This window comes from Musca domestica, unplaced genomic scaffold, assembly GCF_030504385.1.
Source record: "Musca domestica strain aabys unplaced genomic scaffold, Musca_domestica.polishedcontigs.V.1.1 33, whole genome shotgun sequence".
NCBI classification, from domain to species: Eukaryota; Metazoa; Arthropoda; class Insecta; order Diptera; family Muscidae; genus Musca; species Musca domestica.
The window spans coordinates 4614408-4635792 of NW_026712312.1; the positions used below are offsets into that span (position 1 = coordinate 4614408).

At 36.2% G+C, this 21385-nt stretch overlaps 2 protein-coding genes and 1 long non-coding RNA gene across 3 annotated transcripts in view; 1 reads left to right on the forward strand and 2 right to left on the reverse strand.

The window, feature by feature from the left end:
- LOC101893017 (glutamyl aminopeptidase) overlaps positions 1-1300 on the reverse strand; it is a 52984-nt gene extending 51684 nt beyond the window's left edge. Inside the window, exons 1-2 of the mRNA XM_011293601.3 lie at positions 1156-1300; positions 691-1088 (exon numbers count right to left, since the gene is read on the reverse strand). Coding sequence (XP_011291903.2) covers positions 691-1088; positions 1156-1162 — 405 coding nt within the window. The 5' untranslated portion in view covers positions 1163-1300. The remainder of the gene's footprint in view (positions 1-690; positions 1089-1155) is intronic.
- The window catches only part of LOC131803796 (uncharacterized), a 50392-nt gene extending 43890 nt beyond the window's left edge, over positions 1-6502 (forward strand). Inside the window, exon 3 of the long non-coding RNA XR_009342775.1 lies at positions 6428-6502. This is a non-coding gene — a long non-coding RNA (uncharacterized LOC131803796). The remainder of the gene's footprint in view (positions 1-6427) is intronic.
- Positions 6385-19827, reverse strand: LOC131803794 (glutamyl aminopeptidase-like). Its single transcript, XM_059125504.1, has 11 exons — positions 19535-19827; positions 16101-16462; positions 13541-13688; positions 13216-13477; positions 12698-12868; positions 12532-12629; positions 9803-10092; positions 9585-9731; positions 9030-9524; positions 6848-7126; positions 6385-6776 (listed from the first exon to the last, which is right to left on the reverse strand). The coding sequence occupies exons 1-11, from the start codon at positions 19727-19729 to the stop codon at positions 6407-6409; spliced, it is 2817 nt and encodes a 938-aa protein (XP_058981487.1). The 5' UTR covers positions 19730-19827; the 3' UTR covers positions 6385-6406.
- Between the last annotated feature and the right edge of the window lie 1558 nt (positions 19828-21385).

A 21385-nucleotide genomic window follows, 5' to 3' on the forward strand; every position in this document is an offset into this window, starting at 1 on the left:
GAATGGTTCGATCTCTACCAACTTCATAACAGATCTTGTGTTGATGGAAATATTGAGATGTACTAAGTCTGAATGGAATCGGATATTAATTTCGTGTTTAATGAGCTTCGTGAAAATTCAAAATTTTGACCCTTTGTGGGGGATGTACCGAAAGGAGTGTACCGATATATTCCATCTTCACACCAGACCTTGGGTTAATAAAAATATTGTAATGTGTCTAATTTGAAGAGAACCGGATGCTTATTTCCGATTTTATAATCGTTTTGGTTCTTCAAAACATCGACCCTCTGTTGGGGAGGTACCAGAAGGAATCATCCGATCTCTAACATCTTTATAACAGACCTTGTGTTGATGGAAATATTGCGATGTGCCAAGTTTGAATAGATTTGGATGTTAATTTCGTGTTTTATGAGCTTCCCGAATATTCAAAATTATGAGCCTTTGTGGAGGAGGTACCAGAAGGAGTACGCGAAGTAGCGGGTCCTTGCTGGTATTACAAATTTGTATTATGCAATATTTTGCATAATGGCCCATATATTCCCCATAACTCTTATGAAGAGTCCAATACATTAATGTAATCATTATAACTAGCTTCTTTGGAAAACGTTCCGGTTTTTTCCCAAAGTCATACTTCCGATTTCAGTTCATATGTTGATGGCTATTACTTATTTTGTAATGAGAAATACTTACCTCTTCTGGATTTGGTAGTCCTGTTGGCAAGGTTGGGAAAGTTGGATCTACTCCTGGGGCTGTTGGCCATGATGGCAAAGTTGGAGTTCCCTGAGAGCTGCTGTCTGTAGAACTGCTCTCTGTAGAACTGCTGCCAGTGGAAGAACCGCTACCACCACCAGTGGTACTATCCGTCGTTACACTCGATGGCGGAGCTGGTGTGGTTTCCGATGATGAGGGTACTGAAGGAGTTGTTTGAGTGGTAGGTGGCGATGCTGTGGAAATCATATCCAGCTTATCCAAAGCATCCTGTAGGTCATTCTCCAAATCGGCCTTTTCCACGGCCAGGACAATGGTGGAGATACAAAAGGCTGTTGTGGCCAGGCCAAAGAAAATGGCAATATTTTTGGCTGTCAACACTGCAGGAAACGAAAATTTAAATGGAATTAATTTTTTGAGCCCCTTTGCAGCATTTAAAAAACTTACGCAACATATTTTTTTTGGGGAATTAGATAATATTAGCTATGAAGAAAACAGGGAAATTAATTCTCATTCCCTGTCGATATCATTTAACTCTGCACTGATATTCTCGATTCGACTGAAAATCGTAGACTGGCAATTAACGGCAATCTGACTTTGCACCTAGACTTGATTTCGGATTCCAAGTCCACATAGCCGTCGTCGTCGTCACCGCCCTCGTCGTCGTTTTTTTTACCACATCACAAGTCTCCACAATTGGTTATCAATCCATTCCATCCAGATAGGATATTATCACAGATTTTATCGTTTCGGACTCGCTAGATGTGATTACTTTATTGTCTGCTATTTATGGGACGTGAGACGACAACAATAGCCCCAACACTATGGCGATTGTTTACGCTGTTCGAGGCTTGTAAAACATCCGAAGCAATTTGCCATTGATTGCCATCATAAAGCCACCAAATTGCAACAGAACTTTGGGACATTTTTTTCACCTAAGTAGATATGGTAGGGCGTATAGATAAACTTGTTCAATTTTGTCAATAGTTCTAACTAACATTTATTTATGAATAAATCATAAAACAAAAACAAATATTTTGCTCTAAAAGAGTCTCTTTGGGAATCGCACCGAAACTAAAACAAAAAATTGTTTTTCCCTAGACACATAAGCAACTTATCCGACAAAAATTAAATAAATTCCGAATATAATTCCTCAAAAATTACGAAATTTCACATTTATTTGTCCTTACAATAAGGTTCGTTCGCCGAACCCTTGTGGAGAAAAAAATGCCGGCGAATAATTACCCACTTCATAAATGTTATAATTTTTCAAAATGTTGGATATACCAGAAAGATAGAGGCTTGTTCCCTGCGAATGATACTAAAAGACTTCGCTTCGAAGGCAGAATCAGCAGTGGGGACAGTCACTGAAAATTCATAAGGTCGGCAGGAATTTGAATTGCAACAATAAATTCTCAAGAAAACCAATTGTGGCGAACCAGAGAACCGTTCACATCTGGGTCCAGACACCCATACTCCCGTGTAAATTATATCCAGCAGATGGCACTGAATGACTTCACTTAGTTGATGAGACCGAGCTATAATATAAGGAAAGTCAGATGGGACAGTCGGTGAAAACTCATAAGGTCAGCAGGGAACTGAACTAAATTACAACATCGGATTTTCGAGAAAACTCATTTTGGGAATTTGAAAATGCCAGGTGGGCAGAGACGTAATGCCGAAGATAAAGCATACGGGGCAGCATTCACATCCTAAGTGAGTTATACGAAGCCACCAAAACAAGGAGCAAGCTGAGAAAAAAAAGCTCAACGGGACGTTGATTGAGTCCACTGAGTTGCCATAAGCCGCTGGAAATGGGAGCTTGTAGTCCACAAACCGCATTGCATGGTGAAGGAGTCGGAGAGACGCCGGAGAACCACTTAGGTCTGGTGTAACGTGGTTTTCTCGTCGACTGAGGTAAGCTCAGCTGTACCCAGGGTCTCCATAAGGAACCACTCAACCTTATGAAATAATAAGAGTAGATTTCTCCCTTTCCTGGGGTTAAAAATCGGGTGTTTTATTGATCTTTAAAGCTAAACTACAATCTACTCGAGTTGAATACGATAAGATAAATATCGAATGTAGGATGGCAAATGGACTTCGGAAATGTTCGTAAATTCAAAGTAATGATGTTTAATTGATGATCGGGAAATCGATGTTTACTCGTATCGTAGGCAAGAGGGTGTACGACTCGAGGCAAAATCGGGAATGATGATGTCTAGCTACGGTTTACAACTACGTCTACTCCACTACCAATGTTTGACTATAGTACGGAACAGCGAACCAAGGCTCCTGCGAAACAGCGATTCCGAACTCCTGCGGAACAGCGAGCCGAAACTCCTGCGGAACAGCGTACCGATGCTCCTGCGGAACAGGGAGCCGAAGCCCCTGTGTGTATGTGACCGGCCCTACCAAGTCATTGCGAATTCTTTGCCTTATGCTGTGAACGGCATACTTCTTCTTGTATTCATGCAGTAGCCGTTGTTGTTATTATTATTGTTCAATAGGTGTGGTTGTTTGTTCGTACTAATGTACGTAAAGAAATCATCACGTTACTCTGGGTATAAACCGGAGTAAACTCAGATTAAGAACAATGATATGCATCTGCCTTGCCCTGAACCTTAACAAATTCATCGATCGGTCTATATTTTTATACTTTCGGCCAAAACGTACCTCATCGAAATAACGATTATAGACCCTTGGTCTTTTTGCACCAAATACTTTTTAGGACATTTAGATTTGTTCGAATTGGTCATCTTTGGCACGAATTATGGCCTTCAAACGACCAATGAAACCGTCACACGCTGCCCGAATGTTGCTCTGCGGTATTTTGGCCAATTTCCGGTGAAGCGCTTGAGGTGATCAACACTTTTGTAATTTTTAGTGCCAACCTTGCTTTCCAAAATACTCCAGACACAATAGTCCACCGGATTGGTATCCGGAGATTATGGTGGCCATTGTGTGGTGGCTGGAAATGAAGCGAGGAAACTCACTTTGTAACAATTCTTGGGTGGCGCGTGCTGAGTGCGATGGTGCTGAGTCCTGTTGGAATGTCCAAGGTCTGCGGTCAATTATTATTACCATCTTTCCCCACTAATAAATAAAGTTTTTTTTTCAAAACCGCTATTATGTAATTAAACAACGACAAATAAAAAGATAATAATTTTATTTCCGATCTCTTTACATTCGATTTCCATTGATTATACAACAAAAATATAAAGCATACTTTTAGTTGCTAAGTAATTACTTAATTGGAATTGTGTGACACCCTACAGTTTTTACTCAGTCGAAACAAAATATATGTGTCGCCCTGTTCTTTGCAGGGTCATACATTTTATTAAAAACCTTTTTTATACCCTCAGCCATATGGCTAGAGAGCGTATATATCATTTGATACGGTCAGTTTTAGACCTTAGGTCTCTTTGGAACAAATCCGTTTCAGAACATTTGGAGTCGATCTAGCGATGTCCGTCCGCCCGTCTGTCTGGCTGATGGGCACGATAACTCTCTCTCGTAATATTTTTGTCAAACTTTGATCAAGTTCGGAGATGGGCAATATCGGTCCACTCCTTCTGGTATCCTCCCACAAAAGATCGAAGATTTCAAAAATTTATTTTCTGCACAGAAAGAGGAAACGATAATCCGATTTCACACCAACTTTGCAAATCTTAATATTTGCGTCAGTTCTAGGTCAGGTGCGAAAATTGATCTGTTCACTCCATCAAGTACCTCCCCCACGAAGGGTCAAAATTTTGAATAATTACAACTCTCATAAAATGTGATGTAAGTGTCCTATTGTCTTCAAATTTCACACATCGCAATATTTAAATTAACCCAAGGTCTAGTGTTAAGATGGACTACATCGGTCCACTTCTTCCGGTACCTACCCCACACACAAGGTCAAAATTTTCAAAAAACAAAAACATTTTTTTTTTCTGTACAGAAAGAGAAGCTATAATCCGGGTTTGCTCCAACTTGGCAAATCCTAATATTTGCATCAGTTCTAGGTCAGGTACAAAAATGGATAATATCGGTACACTCCATCAAGTACCTCCCCCACAAAGGGTAAACATTTTGAATGATTATAAGTCTTATAAAATGAGATGCCAGAATCCGATTGTCTTAAAAAATTTCACACATCCCAATATTTTCATAAACCCTAGATCGGGTGTTAAGATGACATATATCGGTCCACTCCTTCTGCTACCTCCCCCACAAAAGGTAGCAATTTTGAATACCCATTAAACTCATTAAATTAACATCCGATTCCATTTAGACTTGGCACACCTGAATATTTCCATCAACACTGGATCTGTTATAAAAATGATAGAGATCGGACCATTCCTTCTCGTATCTCCCCTACAAACGGTCAAAATTTTGAATATCTATGAAGGTCATAAAATGGTTCTCTCCGAATTTCGCAAATCCCATTATTTCTACTAACCCAAGGTCTGGTGAAGGAGTGACCTCTGGTACCTCCCCTACATAGGGTTCAAGATTTTGAAAAACCAAATGCTCAAAGAAAGCGAAATAAGCATCCAACTCTCTTCAAATAACACACATCCAAATATTTTTGCTAACGCAAAATCTGTTGTGAAGATTATATACATCTGTCAACCCCTTCTGGTACCTCACCCACAAAGTATCACAATTTCCAATAATTATATCTGTCATAACTTGCGAAACAAGTCGGCGATTCTTTACAACTTGCTATATCTATATATTTCTCTTAACCAGAAATCTGATATAAATATGTGATTTATCAAAAGTTCTGATTTCGCAAATTTTGCACATACCAATATTTTTATCTGTATTAGATGAAGTATGAAAATGGAATACGCAATATCTGCTACCTCACGACATATTTCCACATTTTCCAAAAATTTGCACATATCTCATATAAAGTATAGGTAGTCGATATAGGCCAAATCTGGTACGATGTAATATTTGTGACAGTCTTAGGTCAGTTACGAATTGGTAAATATTGTTCAACCTCTTCGGAATCTCCCCCATAAAGAGTCAACATTTTGAATAATCATAACTCAAGGCTGGGGGTACACATCTGTCGGCAAAACCGACTGATACTATTTTACTTGTTTTGATAATTTTTACTTATAGCATACGAAATGATGACTCAAAATTTGCTTTTTTCAAATATAAAAAATGTGTCCAGAAAACCAGATACAAACACCAATGTAGAATTGTGTTTATGGAATAAATCTCACACAAAAATAATGGAGTTAACTTCGTCATAGCCGAACTTTTAATACCCACCACCATTAGGTAAAGAAAACCTATAGAAATTATTGTATCGGTAGTGAATATTTAGGACAGTGTCCTTTTAAAAAGCGAAAAGTCTTTAAAATATAACAGAGAGCGGTACCATTACGCGACTTACAAGTACCAAAATTTAAAATACGTTTCTCGAGTTTCTTATAGAAATTTTTGAAGATTTATACTAGAATTCAAATAATAATCGAGCTGTGTTCTAAAGCCGATAATTTGCTCACATTTTGAGTGGACTTCATTTTATTTTATTTCCTTCATAGTAGTTGTGGAGTTCCTTTTATTATCTTAGTTTTAGATAATACTATTCGTAATTTAAGAGTTTTTTAGTTGGAAATATAAGTTTTATTTTACCAAATTATTATTTGTTTCATTAAAATATATTCAAGTTTTTTTTTTTTTTTTTTTAAATTTAATTCTTTTGTTTTTCCAGCCAATTTTCAACATCCTTCAAATTACTCTTCAACCAATTGATGTTATATTTTACATTCTCCAAGGCCTGTTTACGTGACGTGGTACCAGCTCCGGCTTCAGGATATTTGCCAAAGAATTCCAACATTTCTTCGTATTTAGTTTCGGTGGTGAAACGTTCTGTTATGCTCGACACCATGCGGCCAAAGTAACGATCATTTAGGCCGAATCGAGCCACCATGGTTGACCAGTTTTCACGAATATATTCCCAGACAATGGGTTCTCCCACAGAGTTGGCGGCAATGTTTTGAATGCAAGTGAAATAGTCCTGACTACGCACATTCTCTTCGTTCCAAGCCAAATCAATGAATCTAAAAAGGAAAATGAGGTAAGTGGTTTTATTGTTTTAAATATAAAAAATAAATAAATATTGAATTTATACCTCTTCAAAATCCATGGTTCACGAATTCCGGCCAGACCATACATCAGTTTGAGTTTTTCACTGGCATTTTGTTCGTCCAAAAATAGTTGCCATAATTGTTCCCATTGTTGTTGTTTACCCAATCTCTGCATGCCATAGTAATAGATCACTTCTCTTAGATCTGGTTCAGGTTTATTCGTAGGATCGGCCAAGAAGGCAGTGAAGCGACTTGAGGCCTGATCCAAGCAGTCTGGCAAACCCAAGGAACAGGCAGCCGTAATGACACTGACACGAAGGCGACTAAAGAAAAAGAGTGAAATGAATAAATAAGAATATTGTTTTGAAAACAGTGTGCAGATACAAAATATTCGTTTAAAACGTCGTATTTTGCTTCAAAATATTCAGAATCCAAATCACTACTTCAAAATTATTTATTTGCAATTGAAACATTTTATACGAGATTGTTTTAAAAAAACAGTGTGCAGATTTAAAATATTCGTTTGGAAGTTCGTACTTTTTTTTTAAATATTCATACTAAAGACGGAACAGTGTAGTAAATATTTAAGAAGATTGTCTTGAAAACAGTGTGCAGATTCAAAATATTCGTTTGGAAGTTCGTACTGTTTTTCATTTTTTTCTTTTTTAAACGTTGTTCAAAATATTCAAATTTTAAAAAAAGATATGTATGTTTATACACTTCAAATGTTACGATTCAGAATCCAAATTAAAACTTCAAAATGATTTATTTGCAATAGAAACGTTTCATTTGGGCTTGTTTTAAAAACAGTGTGCAGATCCGAAATATTCGTTTGGAATTTTGTAAATGTTTTCAAATATTTCGGAATCCAAGTCACATAAATAAGAAGAAGCAGTGTGTAGATTTTTTTGAAAACAGTGTGTAGATTCAAAATATTCGTTTGGAAGTTTGTATTTTTTTCAAAATTTTTTTTTGAAATGTTACGATTCAGAATGCAAATTACAACTTCAAAATATTTATTTGTTTTATTTGAAACGTTTGATATAATACTGTTTTAAAAGCAGTGTCCAGATCGAAAAATTCGTTTGGAAATTTGTAAATGTTTTTAAATATTTCAGAATCCAAATAACAAATTCAATCTTTTTTATTTGTAATTTAAAGCATTCTATTGAAAGTCAAAGGATTTCATTTGAAAATTAGATTGATTTGCTCCAAATTTAAAATTTTTGTTTCAATTTGAAAAAGTTTCATTTGAAATCCAAATTCAATTGAAATTTAAATCAATACAAAACTTTACAATTTCAAGTGAAATGTTTTGATTCTCGATAGAATGTCTTGTATCACAAAATTGATGTTTTGAGTTCAAAAGTTTATGTTTTCAATTCCAAATTAAAGTTTTTTTAATAACATTCAATGGAAATTCAAAATGTTTCACATGAGAACCAAAATGTTTTGTTTGAAATTCAAAAAGTTCCATTTAAGATCCAAAAAGTTTCATTTGAAATTCGAAACATAGTATAACTCACTTAAAATTCAAATCAATACGAAACGTTAACAAATTCAAATTAAATGTTTTGATTCTCAAATCAATGTTTTGAATTCCAAATGTAATTTTTATTGAATAACATTCTATTGAAATTCAACACGATTTATGTAAGTACCAAAATATTTCGTTTGCAATTGAGAAAGTTCCATTTGAAATCCAAAACATTTCGATCTTATCTATTGAATTTATTCAAATTAATTGTTTTGATTATCGAATGTATCTCAAAATCAATGTTTTGAATTTCAAATATAAATTTTAAATGAATAATATTCTATTGCAATTCAAAACGTTTTATGTAAGTATCAAAATATTTCGTTTGCAATTCAAAGAGTTTCATCTGAAATCCGAAACATATCCGATCTTAAACTTAATGCTCTAGATTGAAATCGGTCGTTTTGGCAAAATCCATTTGCATTTTGAAACAAGACAAAATGTTTTGAATCCCAAATCGAATGTTTTGACTTCCAAATTTAATGTTTTGATTTTCAAATTTAATATTTTAAATCTTAAAATTCATGTTTTGTTCCAGTATGCTAATCAAAACCAATGTTTTGAGTTTCAGACATGAATGTTTTGATTCTCAAATTAAATGTTTTGAATCTCAAATTTCATGTTTTGTGTTTAAAAATCAATGTTTTGGATTTGAAATATGAATATTGTTTACAAATGATTCTACTTACTTTTTCAAATGATTATTTTCATCGACATTCCATGTAACCTCCTGATAAACTTTTTCGATCAGCGATCGGGCATACAACAAATAATCCATGTAAATTTCCGTTTGCATAAGATTACCCTGCAAGGCCTGGAGTTTAGTGGCCGCCACATACCATGGTACAAAATCAGATTCCTTTTCCAAATATTTCGTCATATCTAAGGCGACATCATAGCTAATTTGATTGGCATCGGCCAAGGCAAAGACATCGTTCAACAAATGGGCACGATCGGCAATATCGAATTTCTCTGGTGATGCCACTAAAGCCGAAATAATTTCTTGCCACATATCATCTTCGTAATTGACACGATAGTAACCGACTTGATGGCTATTAAATTTCAACCATTTCGTGTCAATTGGTACCGAAACAGATGCCGACGATTTGTCATAATTGAACCAAGTGCGACGCACTGTGGCATCGGCATCGTAGAAATAGGTAAGGGGTATAGACCATTTGTAACTGGAAAATATAAATATGCATTAATTAATGTAAAAGTGATAAAGATTCTCGAAATCTCACTTGAATTCCGAATCATCATAGGTCTTCTCATAATCTTCAACATTCGAAAAGAAACGTTTTTGGGTAATTTCGAAAGTGGTTGCGGAACTTCGTTTTACATTGACCACAGGCAAGCCCATTTGTTCGGTCCAGGTGCGCATCATTAATCTGGAAATACACAAAAAAATAAATAAATAAATATAAGCCCAAAATTGGGAAAAAATATATTTCCTACTCACTTGACATCAAAGCCAGGATTGGTATTTGCCACTTCGGTGAGGAAATCATCGGTAACAGCATTTTTATATTTAAAGTTGTTCAAATAATTCGTAACAGCTTCTTCGAACTTCTCAACACCGACAGTGTCTTCTAACATGCGAATAACCGAAGCACCCTTTTCATAGCTAATGGTGTCGAAATTTTCATTGATTTGATCGGGTGTCTCGACGGGCTGGACAATGGCGTGGGAGGATGGCGTTGAATCGAATTTCATAACGCTATGCAAGGCATGCAATAAGAATTGGTCGGGCTGAAAAGGAATAGATATTATGATTTTTTAAACTTTAATTATACATGTCATTCTGTAAAGAGGAAGCTGGCCCCACATTGGGCGCCAATATTTATTATGAAGTAAAATTGAAAAAAATAAAAAAGAAGGAATGATGTGATTTCTACCATCTTTATAAGAGATTTCGCGTTGATGGAAATATTGAGATATAATAAGTCTGAATGGAATCGGATATTACCTCGAGTTGTACGAGCCTCATGGGTATTAAAAATTTTGACCGTTTGTGAGGGAGGTACCGGAAGGATTGGACCGATATATCCTATCTTCACAGCAGATGTTGTGTTAGTAAAAATAATGGGATGTGTGAAATATGAAGAGAACCGGATGCCTATTTCTAATTTTATACTCATTTTAATTATCCAAAACTTTGATCCTTTGTGGGGGAGGTACCAGAAGGAATGGTCCGATCTCTACCATCTTTATAACAGATCTTGATTTGATAGAAATATTGAGATTTGTCAAGTCTGGATGGAATCGGATATTAACCTCGCGTTTTACGAGCCTCATGGGTATTCAAAATTTTGATCCTTTGTGGGGGAGCTACCAGAAGGAGGGGACCGATATATTCCATCCTCCCAGCAGATCTTGTGTTAGTAGAAGTAATGGGATGTGTGAAATATGAATAGAACCGGATGCTTATTTCGTATTTGTCAAGTCTTCTTGTTTTACGAGCCTCATGGGTATTCAAAATTTTGACAGTTTGTGGGGAAGGTACTAGAAGGTGTGGACCGATATATTCCATCTTCACACCAATTCTTGGCGAATGAAAATATGTGCGATGTGTGAAATTTGAAGACAATCGAACTCTTAAATCACATTTTATAAGAGTTATAATTATTCCAAATTTTGACCCTTTGTGGGGGGAAGTACTGATGGAGTCCATTTTCCGATATTGTCCATTTTCGCACCTGATACAGCACTGATGGAAATATTAGAATTTGTAAAGTTGGAGTAAAATTTGATGATCCTTTCTATTTCTGTGTTGTACTTTTTTTTGTTGAAAATTTTGACCTCTTGTGAGAGTGGGAGGGAGTGGACCGATTATGCCCATTTCCGAACTCGATCTATGTTTGGTAATATTATTACGATGTACAAAGTTGGGACCATATCGGATACTCCCTTCAAGATAGACGGACGAACGGACATCGGTAGATCGAATCCAAATGTCCTGAAACGGATTTGGACCACACAAACTTAGGGTCTATTTCGATGAGGCACCTTTTGGCCTTATCAAATGATATATCCCCTTTCTAGCCATATGGCTGCGGGTATGAAAACCTCAATATTATACATCGAGATGGGATAACAAGTGAAAGTCGATTAAAATATCCTGAACTGTGATTTTCGAAACCTCCGTACAACTCAAAATATCGATCATATCGAAATATATCAGAATATCGAGTAAGCTTGTCAGAATGAAATTGAATGAAGAAAATTCCTATTTCTAGGATAAAAACAAAATATGATCGAGGTGTACTGTCTGCGCATGGTAGACTGCGACATTTATACTTTGACAACACCACAAGTCGATTGGACGAAAGCCGACTTAGGTATCCAAGTCCAGCTATGTCAAGTACCTGGCTAACAAAGGCATTATTCAAACAGATTGCAGTAGAAAAGACGTCGTTGGAATTGGAGAGAATTATAGGGTGACATGAAAAAAAAAACTGCAACCAACTTCAGACTGGTCTCATTTCAAAGGCACTCGTTGGCACTAAACAAATACCAAAGTGTCGATCACCTCAAGCAAGCCTAAGAGGTTAGCTGAAAATGTGCACCTTCGGTTGGCCACCAGAACTCAAACACCGGTCATGGTGATGGTGTCGGCCGTCATAACAGCCTATGGTCGCTCTCTGCTCGTATTAATCGACCGTGGCATCAGAATAAATGCCGAATATTATAGCGAAAATATTCTGGAGGGTGTATTAAAGCTTTGGGAACGCACACATTTTTGGCCGAAGAACTTGGACATTACAATAACAGGACTCAGAACCATCGCACTCGGCGCGCGCCACCTAAGAATGCTTACAAAATGAGGTTCCTCGCTTCATTTCCAGCGCAAAAATCTCCGGATACCAATCCGTTGAACTATTGTGTCTGGAGTATTTTGTAAAGCAAGGTTGGCACTAAAAATACCAAATTGTCGATCACCTCAAGCAAAAGCTTCGCCGATAATGGGCCAAATTACCGCAGAGCAACATTCGGGCAGCGTGTGACGTTTTCATTGGCCGTTTGAAGCCCATAATTCGGGCTAACGGATTATTCTATAATTTAATGATATTTCCGACATTTTTTTGCTTCCATTCATCATTCATCCCACCCTGTATGTGAATTATAATTAATTTTTTTATTAATGACCCCCCTTGCACAATAAAGGAGCCCATTACAAAATTTACTTACCAAACCCCAATCAGGATTAATGCTATTAATTGCTTTATATTCCATGAAACGGGCAAACCCTTCATTTAGCCAGAGATCGTTCCACCAATTCATTGTAACTGCAAAATAAGTTTATATGCGTTAAAAATCTCTAATGTCACTGGAAAAACTCCATGTGTAAACCTACCCAGATTTCCGAACCACATGTGGGCCAATTCATGAGCAATTACGGCAGCAACCCGCTGTTTATTCCAAGTAGAGCTCATGTCACGATCGTACAAAAGAGCCGCCTCACGATATGTCACTAGACCCCAGTTTTCCATAGCATTCGAAGAGAAATCGGGAATGGCAGCCATGTCTAAAAATTGGATAAAACGGTTATAAATTGTTAGAGGATTACTTTTGATTTTACGTAGTTTAATGTAAAACTTTGTTCTACAAAGTTTATGCTACTATTATGGAGAGCTACGATTTGTTCGATTTTACTCGAGAATAAAAATACTCGGGTACGAGAGCGCTCGAAGAGTACGCGTTTTACAAGAAGTTTTCCTCTCTTCTTTGGATTTATGAGGTAGGGTTCGCGAGTATTCCCTCCATACCAAAGTGGTATGAGCTTCATTCTCAAGCGAATTTTACTCCCTAATCGTATTCGAACGAGTATTTCGGAGTTCTCTTATTAGGCACATTTATTGTAAGCTTACTTACCCAACTTTGGCAGAGGATATTCAACCTTATAGTTCTTAACAAAATATTCCATCACAGCTGCTGCGGTATCGGCAGCAAAGGCCGTTTTCGATAGCTGATGTTGTGTTGCGAAAATACGAATATCAAATGGTTCTCCATATACGGGATTAACAGTTCTGGTGGTACTGGCAAAATCCGAAATGAGAAAAACAGCCAAGTATGTACTCATCTCAACACTGGTGGCGAAATTAACTTCTGTATAATCGTCCAAAAATGTTGTGCTCTAGAAAAGATGGAAACACAGTTGTAATCGCAGGAGAATGGGAAATGCGATCGAAAAACTTACCTCTATATTCATATTGGAGAGAGCATGATAATTATCGCCAGTTGGTGTTACCAATGTAATGCGGAATTTTGCCTTCATATTTGGCTCATCGAAACAGGGAAAAGCTTGACGGGCATAGGTCGGTTCGAATTGCGATGTGGCAATGTGTCTGTAGGAAGTGAAGAAAATAATTGTCATTATATAAGTAAATGTTCATAAATCGTATGTTTTCACAGATCGCCGCAGGGGGAAGCTCGAGCTAATGATCCAATGGTGGCCTTCTATCAGAAAATGCTATAAATTATACGACTGGCCCCTAATGTCAGTTCTGTTTTGACATTTTTGTACTAAACATATGCGTAATACACGTTAATAAACAATGTTGCGCTACACTACTCCAGAACACGGAATATTGGTGGCTATTTATTTGACCAATAATCGGTCGGTGACTTTGGCACAACGTGAATTTCGTCGCAGATTTCCTGGCCGTCCAACGCCTACTGGTGAAACACTACGACGTTTTGCCGCTCGCCTCGAAGGGACTGGCACAACAAAAGATGCTGCCAGGCGTGGCAGAACCCTGAGTATCCGTTCTGCAGGAAATATTGCTGCTATAGTCGAGGATGTCATGGAAGCGCCGTCGACATCAACCAGACAATGTGCCACGCAAATGGATAGCAGTCGACGGTCTTTACAGCGAATTTTAGTACAAGATTTGAAGATGTGTTCGTACAAAGTCGAGATGGTGCATCAGCTATTAGCTGCTGACCGCCATCCGCGTCTAACATACGCCCAAGCCACCCTTAATCACCACACAGAAGGAAAAGATGATTTCTCATCAAAAATAATCATGAGTGATGAGGACCATTTCGATCTAAGCGGGTAGACCATTACACCAACTTTTTTATTCGAAGACGTAGAGGACCAGACACTTTCTATGAATGGTCAACGACTTTTTTGCCGCAACTTCATGAGATGTGATTAGAAATCATCTGGTTCCAACAGGACGGTGCCGTTGCACTGCACGTACCAAAATGCATTTCCCGGACGCCTAATCTCCCGTTTTGGCAATTTGCACTTCTGAGTTGATTTGACCGCTCCAGACTTTTTTGTGAGACTTTTTGAATTCTTAAAGACAATATTCGTCAAAGCTGTAAAGACCCATTGCCGGAAGTTCTGGCCAAAGTGATGGACTTTTTATAACCTCCACCATTCGGAAGGAAATTGAAAATTAAAAAAAAAATCCGCCTTTATATGAAAGCTATACAAAGACGAGGTGCTGCATAAGATTTTTTTGGCATATGCGAAATTAGAAACAGTTCTGATGAATAATGTCGCTAATATGATCAAAATACCGAATAAAGGGAGGTATGGGGGCTATACCAAAACGTGGACCTGCACAGACAATTTTCTGTCTTAGGCTGTAGTATCCATTACAAACTTCAAATACCAAATTTTAGACAATTCCCGTGAATAATTTCGCTTAAATCACCAAAATATGAAGAAACCGTTATATTAGGGCTATGCGAAGACGTGAACCTACACAGACAATTTTCCGTCATAGGCTGTAGAACCCATTACGAACTTTAAATGTCAAATTTGAAACAAATCCGGTGTATAATGTCGCTAAAATCATCAAAATAATGAATATCGGGAGGTACCGTTATATGAGGGCTATACGAAAGAGTGGACCTACACGCACAATTTTCTGTCATAGGCTGTAGTATCCATTACGAACTTCAAATACCAGATTTGAAACATTTCTGGTAAATAATGCCGCTAAAATCATGAAAATACCGAATATCGGGTGGTGCCGTTATATGGGGCTACACCAAAACGTGGAACTGAATATTGGGAGGTGCCATTATATAGGAGCTATACACGGACAATTTTCCGTCATAGGCTGTAGTATCCATTGTGAACTTAAAATACCAAATTTGAAACATTTCCGGTGAAAAATGTCGCTTAAATCACCAAAATATCGAAAAGTTCTGCGGACATAACATACATTTGAGTAAAATTTTATCTACCCACTTCATTTTGGTCGACATCGCTAAATCGACATAAAATGTTATGCTGATCAATAATTTTGTGGAGTCTAAAATGTATGTTTCGAGGTGTCACAAACGGAATGACAAACTTAAAAATAATGACAGGGCAATATTTTTTTTAATGATTTGACGGAGTAAGGGAGGTCGTGACAAATAAATTAAAAAAAAACTCACGGCAGCCAAACATTAGCTTATTTAACAAGATTTCTCTTTGTAAAAAGGTTAATTAATTGTTCAATGAAGGCAATTTTTGTAATAGTACTACCAATTCAAATCAAGATTTCATTCATTTTTCAAAAACTTTCCTGTAGCCCTTAAAAAATTACCCATTATTTACCTGACGATTGGGGAAATAATAAAACATTAACAAATCACTCAGTCTAAAGCACCATTAATATGTGTAAACAACGCTAACTCTACAAATACCTTTGTAAAACAAAGCATACTTTTAGGCTGACCGATAAAATTCACAATTGTCAATTTCTCAAACATTACAAATATTTCTTTCTCTCTTTTCTCACAACACTTACCTTTTCTCATTGCTGGGTGTTGAGTATGTGCTCCTATAAAGGCCAACAATCTTTCCCAGCATTTCACCTTCAAAAATAATGCCCAAACGCATTTCGCTGCCACCCTTCAATACCTCCTCCATATTGACAATTAAAAATTGACGCAAAGTATCGAATTCATAGCTGGCCACTTTGACGCTGCCGCTTGAGGTGAAGACAGAACTGATGTGTAATTTATGTGAGTGCAAAACAATTTGTTGCGTGTCCTCAACAACGCTGACGGTAATCACTTCCTGACCCGTGAAATTGCCAGTTTTGATATCGGGATGCAAATACAAATCATAGAATGTGGGTTTTATGGCTGTGGGCAAGCGATAGTCAATCTGAAATAAATTTAACCAAAATTAAATTGTTTTTGATTTCAAAACTTTGATATTATCGATTTATTAACATTATAGTTAATAACCAGAACTATAATGTCATAAATATAGCTGGTCTGGCAATTTTTAATAAAGCAATAAATAATGAGACCTTCTGCCAACAAACAATTCATAAATTTTATTGTTGTTAAATATCCACTCTATGTGGATACACTTTATGATGGCACCACTAAAGATTCGTTCGATATCCAACTAAAACAACATTTTTTTAATATCTTATCAAGGAATATTGGATTTTTTTCACCGCCAACAACAGATTCTGAAAACAATATATTTTTTATGATATTTACAAAAGTTTGATAAAAAAAATCAATTACACTTTTATTGTGGTCAGCTGAGTTATTTGTTTGTTGTAGAAGGAAAGAGCATTGTACATCCTTTGTGATCATAAAATTCTATGACAATTTAGCCATGTCCGTTCATCACCCTCGCGTCCGAATGAAATGAAGAAGGTTGATAAAATTTTACTCAGATGTATATTAAATTCCCCAAAATGTTTGGGCCATATACGTCAACTTTTTGGCAAAGCCCCCACTTAACTTTTACCGCCAGCTTTAAGATGTTACGGGCGTTTTAGTCACAATTCATCCAACCGAATTTGCAGTAAATTGGCAGTTTTTGTTCCTTGTATATAAGTCGAAGTTTTGGTATATTCCCATACCCCTTATAGTTATTTATAATTGGATTTATTTCAAACTTGATACTAATAATAGATTTCTGAAAATTGCCCGTACAGGTACAATATGCTGTGCTAGAAAATTATTTATATATAGAAAATTATTTATATATAGAAAATTATTTATAATAGCCTCCATATAACTGCAGCTTCGCATATTCCATATTTTTCCAATTTTCGACACATTTTTAAAAGGAAAAATCTCAAAATTGTTATTGAAGTTCGTCTGTGCCTTCTCTGGCAGATAAGGCAATGCTTTCATTTATAACTTTACCGCTTGATATTCGGTATTTTGAAAACTTTAAAGACATATTTTTCAACGGATTTTTTTGTGGAGGATATTAAAAATATGACCCGGCCGAACTTAGCTGCTTTTTCCTTGCCAGAATTCCGAAATTTATAACGAGAGTTACTGATACATTGCAGGATAGATTGTTACCAAAAAATAAAAAAAACTTTTGGCTTAGGCTATGAAAAGATCTAAAATTGTACTAAATTTCTAAAATGGTACACAAATTCCAAATGGTTCCACTTTAGAAATTTAGTACCATTTTAGAACTTTTCATAGTCTAAGCCAAAAATATTTCTTTTTATTTTATGGTACAAACTGTACTAAATTTGAAGCTAGAATTTTATCACATTTAGTACTTTTCGAACAATTATTGTAAGCATTTGGAAAACCACCTCCAAATCTCAATTGCAGTTAGCAAAAGGAACCTCAAGATAAAATTTCATGATTCCAGCTCTATTCCTTCACCCAATACCAAATATAGTACCATTCAGTACTTTTCCTACAATTGTAGTACACATTTCGAAAACCACCTCCAAACCTCAACTCCAGACACTAGCGGAGACCTCAGTAACAAATTTCAGGATTTTAACTCTATTCCTTCATCCAATAGCACGTTTAGTACTATTTAGTTCTTTTCGTACAATTGTAGTACACATTTCGCAAAACTACCTCCAAATCTCAATTCCAGATTCAAACAGGGACTTCAATATCAAATTTGATGATTTAAGCTCAGTTCCATCATCCAATAGCACGTTTAGTACTATTTAGTTCTTTTCGTACAATTATAGTACACATTTCGAATACCAAATTTAGTACTTCTAAATATTTTCATACAATAATAGGGCACGTTCAAAATACCAACAGAGACCTCAATATCAAATTTGAGGATTCTAGTCCTATCATTCACCCAACACCAAATATTGTACTTTTCGTACAATTATAGTACTCATTTTCAAAACAATCTCTATGTCTCAACCTCAGATACCAACTGCAATCTTAATATCAAATTTTTAGGATTCTAACCCTATCCCTTCACCCAATACCAATTTTAGTACCATTTAGTACTTTTCGTAGAAATATTGAACGCATTTCCAAACCACCACTAAATCTCAACTACAGATACCAGGAGTAATCTAAATAGCAAATTTTACGATTTCAACTCTATTCCCTTATTCACTACCAAATATAGTACCATTAAGTACTTTTCGTACACATTTCCGAGACCCCCTCTATATGTTTAGGATACACATAAACAGCGACTCTATTAGCAAATTTAAGATTTCAAGCAATATATGTTCACCCAATACCAAAATGTACAAAATATAGTTATATTTTGTACTTATCGTGCACTTGTAGTACACCTTTCAAAAATCCACGCCTTTATCACAAATCTACCACAAACAGGGACAGATTACCCTAAACCAAAATGTTTAAAATTTAGTACCATTTGGTATAGTTCGCACACTTAGTACACATATCCAAAATCACCTTCATATAATAAACTTTGTTTCCATCACTGATTCTAGCTCCATTTGTTTGCGTAATACCAAATGGTACTATTTTAGAAGTTTAGTACATTTTTACCACTTTTCGTAGAATTCAAGTTTGAATTTTCAAAAACCCTTAGGCACATCTATCCTGCACTTAATGTGTGACTCACATTCCAAAATTCAGAATTCGAGCTCATTCCGTTTGTCCAATACAAAGTATTCACTTTTTAGTGGGGCTTGGTGCTTTTCGTGACCTTTTAGTACGAGTTTCCAAAAACCCGACCTCATCACACACCAACGCACCAAGACTGCCGCCGTTTCGATTAAGATCGGTCAATTATTTCACTACTCGTTACCTATCATGGAGATTCGAACCAGCGCAGATCGAACACTATTAAAAAATTTGTGGTTCCAATTTACATTTAGCGCTCATATAATCCTTCACCCGATATCCCATTTCGAATTATGAGCTTTCATATTTTTTAGATTTTTTTGAATTTTAAGTCACTTTTAAAATTTTCAAAAATCAAAAATAAAAACAAAATTATCTAACTCACCTTTGTTTCATCCAGCAATTTGTCCGCAACTTTTTTAGATTCGAATGTAAGTTCCGTTTCAATATTATTTACATTTCCCGCAAATGTGGCGGCAGCCTCACCATTCAACATGCTACGAGGCAATTCCGCTGCCACCAAGGACAGCGTGATTGTTAGGATTGTTGATCCAAGGACATACTTTAAAATATTCGCCATTTCTATTAAAATATTCCCTTCTTAGGGATAATCACAAACACACACGGTCACAACTCAATCAATTACTGGCCTGAAAGACAGACCATGGCAAACTAAATAAGATTTTGAAATTTCTTTTAAATTTCCATTTTTTTCTGTCCGGTTTATCAAATCGTAACGATATGCAATTGACATCAATAAAATTAGAGTAATATTGATTATTGGGTTTTTAATGACCAGGCGTTTATGTGCATTGATATGATGTACATATGATGGTGTGATGATAACACAATATTTTATGTTATTATTGCAGATTTCTTTAAAAATTCATTTGAGTTGGATATTCCGATAATTGGAGGGGTTGATAAATGGCAGAAAATTGTCATGATTTTTTGGAAAAAAATGATCAAAGAATATGTTTTCAGATTTCAAGTGCAAAAATCGGAGGATAATTATAAAATGTATTCCGAAAGTGTTCTCCATATCTTGGGAAGATTCTCCATATGTCCACAGGTTGCTTTGAGTGGAAAGTCCTAAAGAATTCAAATGAAGAATGAACAAGTTAAAAAGTATCAGTCGATTTTGCCGACAGATGTACAATACCCTCAGCCAATGTTCGGTTATTAAAATATATATGACTTCTGTTATGATTATTGTAATTGCATAAAGGGTCAAATGCAGTGAGTTCCGCAGGAATGGGCCAATCTTGACAATTTCGTATCGGACATAAATAAATATGATATTAATATTGCGACTTACAAGGTTTACACTATATCGACTACTTCCTATACTTTATTTGAGATATGTGATAATTTTAAGAAAATGTTGAAAAGTGCGTGATGTACCAGATGCAGTCGTCCTGAGTATTCCACTTTCGTACTTCACCTAATACAGATAAAAATATTGGTATTGGCAAAATTTCAAGAAAATTAAAATCTTTAACCCTATGTGGGGGAGGTACCAGAAGAAATGGTCCGATCTCTACCACCTTTATAACAGATATCGCGTTGATGAAAATATTGAGATGTACCAAGTCCGAATGGAATCTGATTTTAATTCCGCGTTTTATGAGCTTCATGGGTACTCAAAATTTTGATCCTTTCTGGGCCAGGTACCAGAGGGAATGGTACGATCTCTACTTTATATCTTTATAATAGGCATTGTGTTGACAGAAATATTGAAATGTGCCAAGTCTGAATGGAATCGGATTTTAATTTCGCGTTTTATGAGCTTCACGGATATTCAAAATGTTGACCCTTTGTGGGGGAGGTACCAGAAGGAGTTGACCGATATATCCCATCTTCACAACAGATCTTGGGTTCATAAAAATAATGTGACCTGTGTAATTTGAAGAGAACCTTATCCTTGTTTCGTATTTTATGATTGTTTGTGTTATTCAAAACTTTGGCCCTTTGTGGGCGAGGTACCAGAAGGAATTTTCCGATCTCTACCATTTTTATGACAGATCTTGTGTTGATAGAAATATTGAGATTTGTTAAGTCTGAGTGGAATCGGATGTTAATTTCATGTTTTATTAACTTAATGGATATTCAAAATTTTGAGCTTTTGTGGGGGAGGCGCCAGAAGGAGTGGACCGATATATTCCATCTTCACACCACACCTTGGGTTAATACAAATATTGTGATGTGTTTAATTTGAAGACAATCGGAGGCTCAC

Bases quoted from the DNA above. Each gene is read 5' to 3' on its own strand.
- LOC131803794 (XM_059125504.1), bottom strand. From the start codon at position 19,729: ATGGCGAATATTTTAAAGTATGTCCTTGGATCAACAATCCTAACAATC. The intron at 12,630-12,697 runs GTAGGTTTACAC...CTTATTTTGCAG, and splicing joins CATGTGGTTCGGAAATCTGG to TTACAATGAATTGGTGGAAC. The intron at 9,525-9,584 runs GTGAGATTTCGA...TATATTTTCCAG, and splicing joins TATGATGATTCGGAATTCAA to TTACAAATGGTCTATACCCC.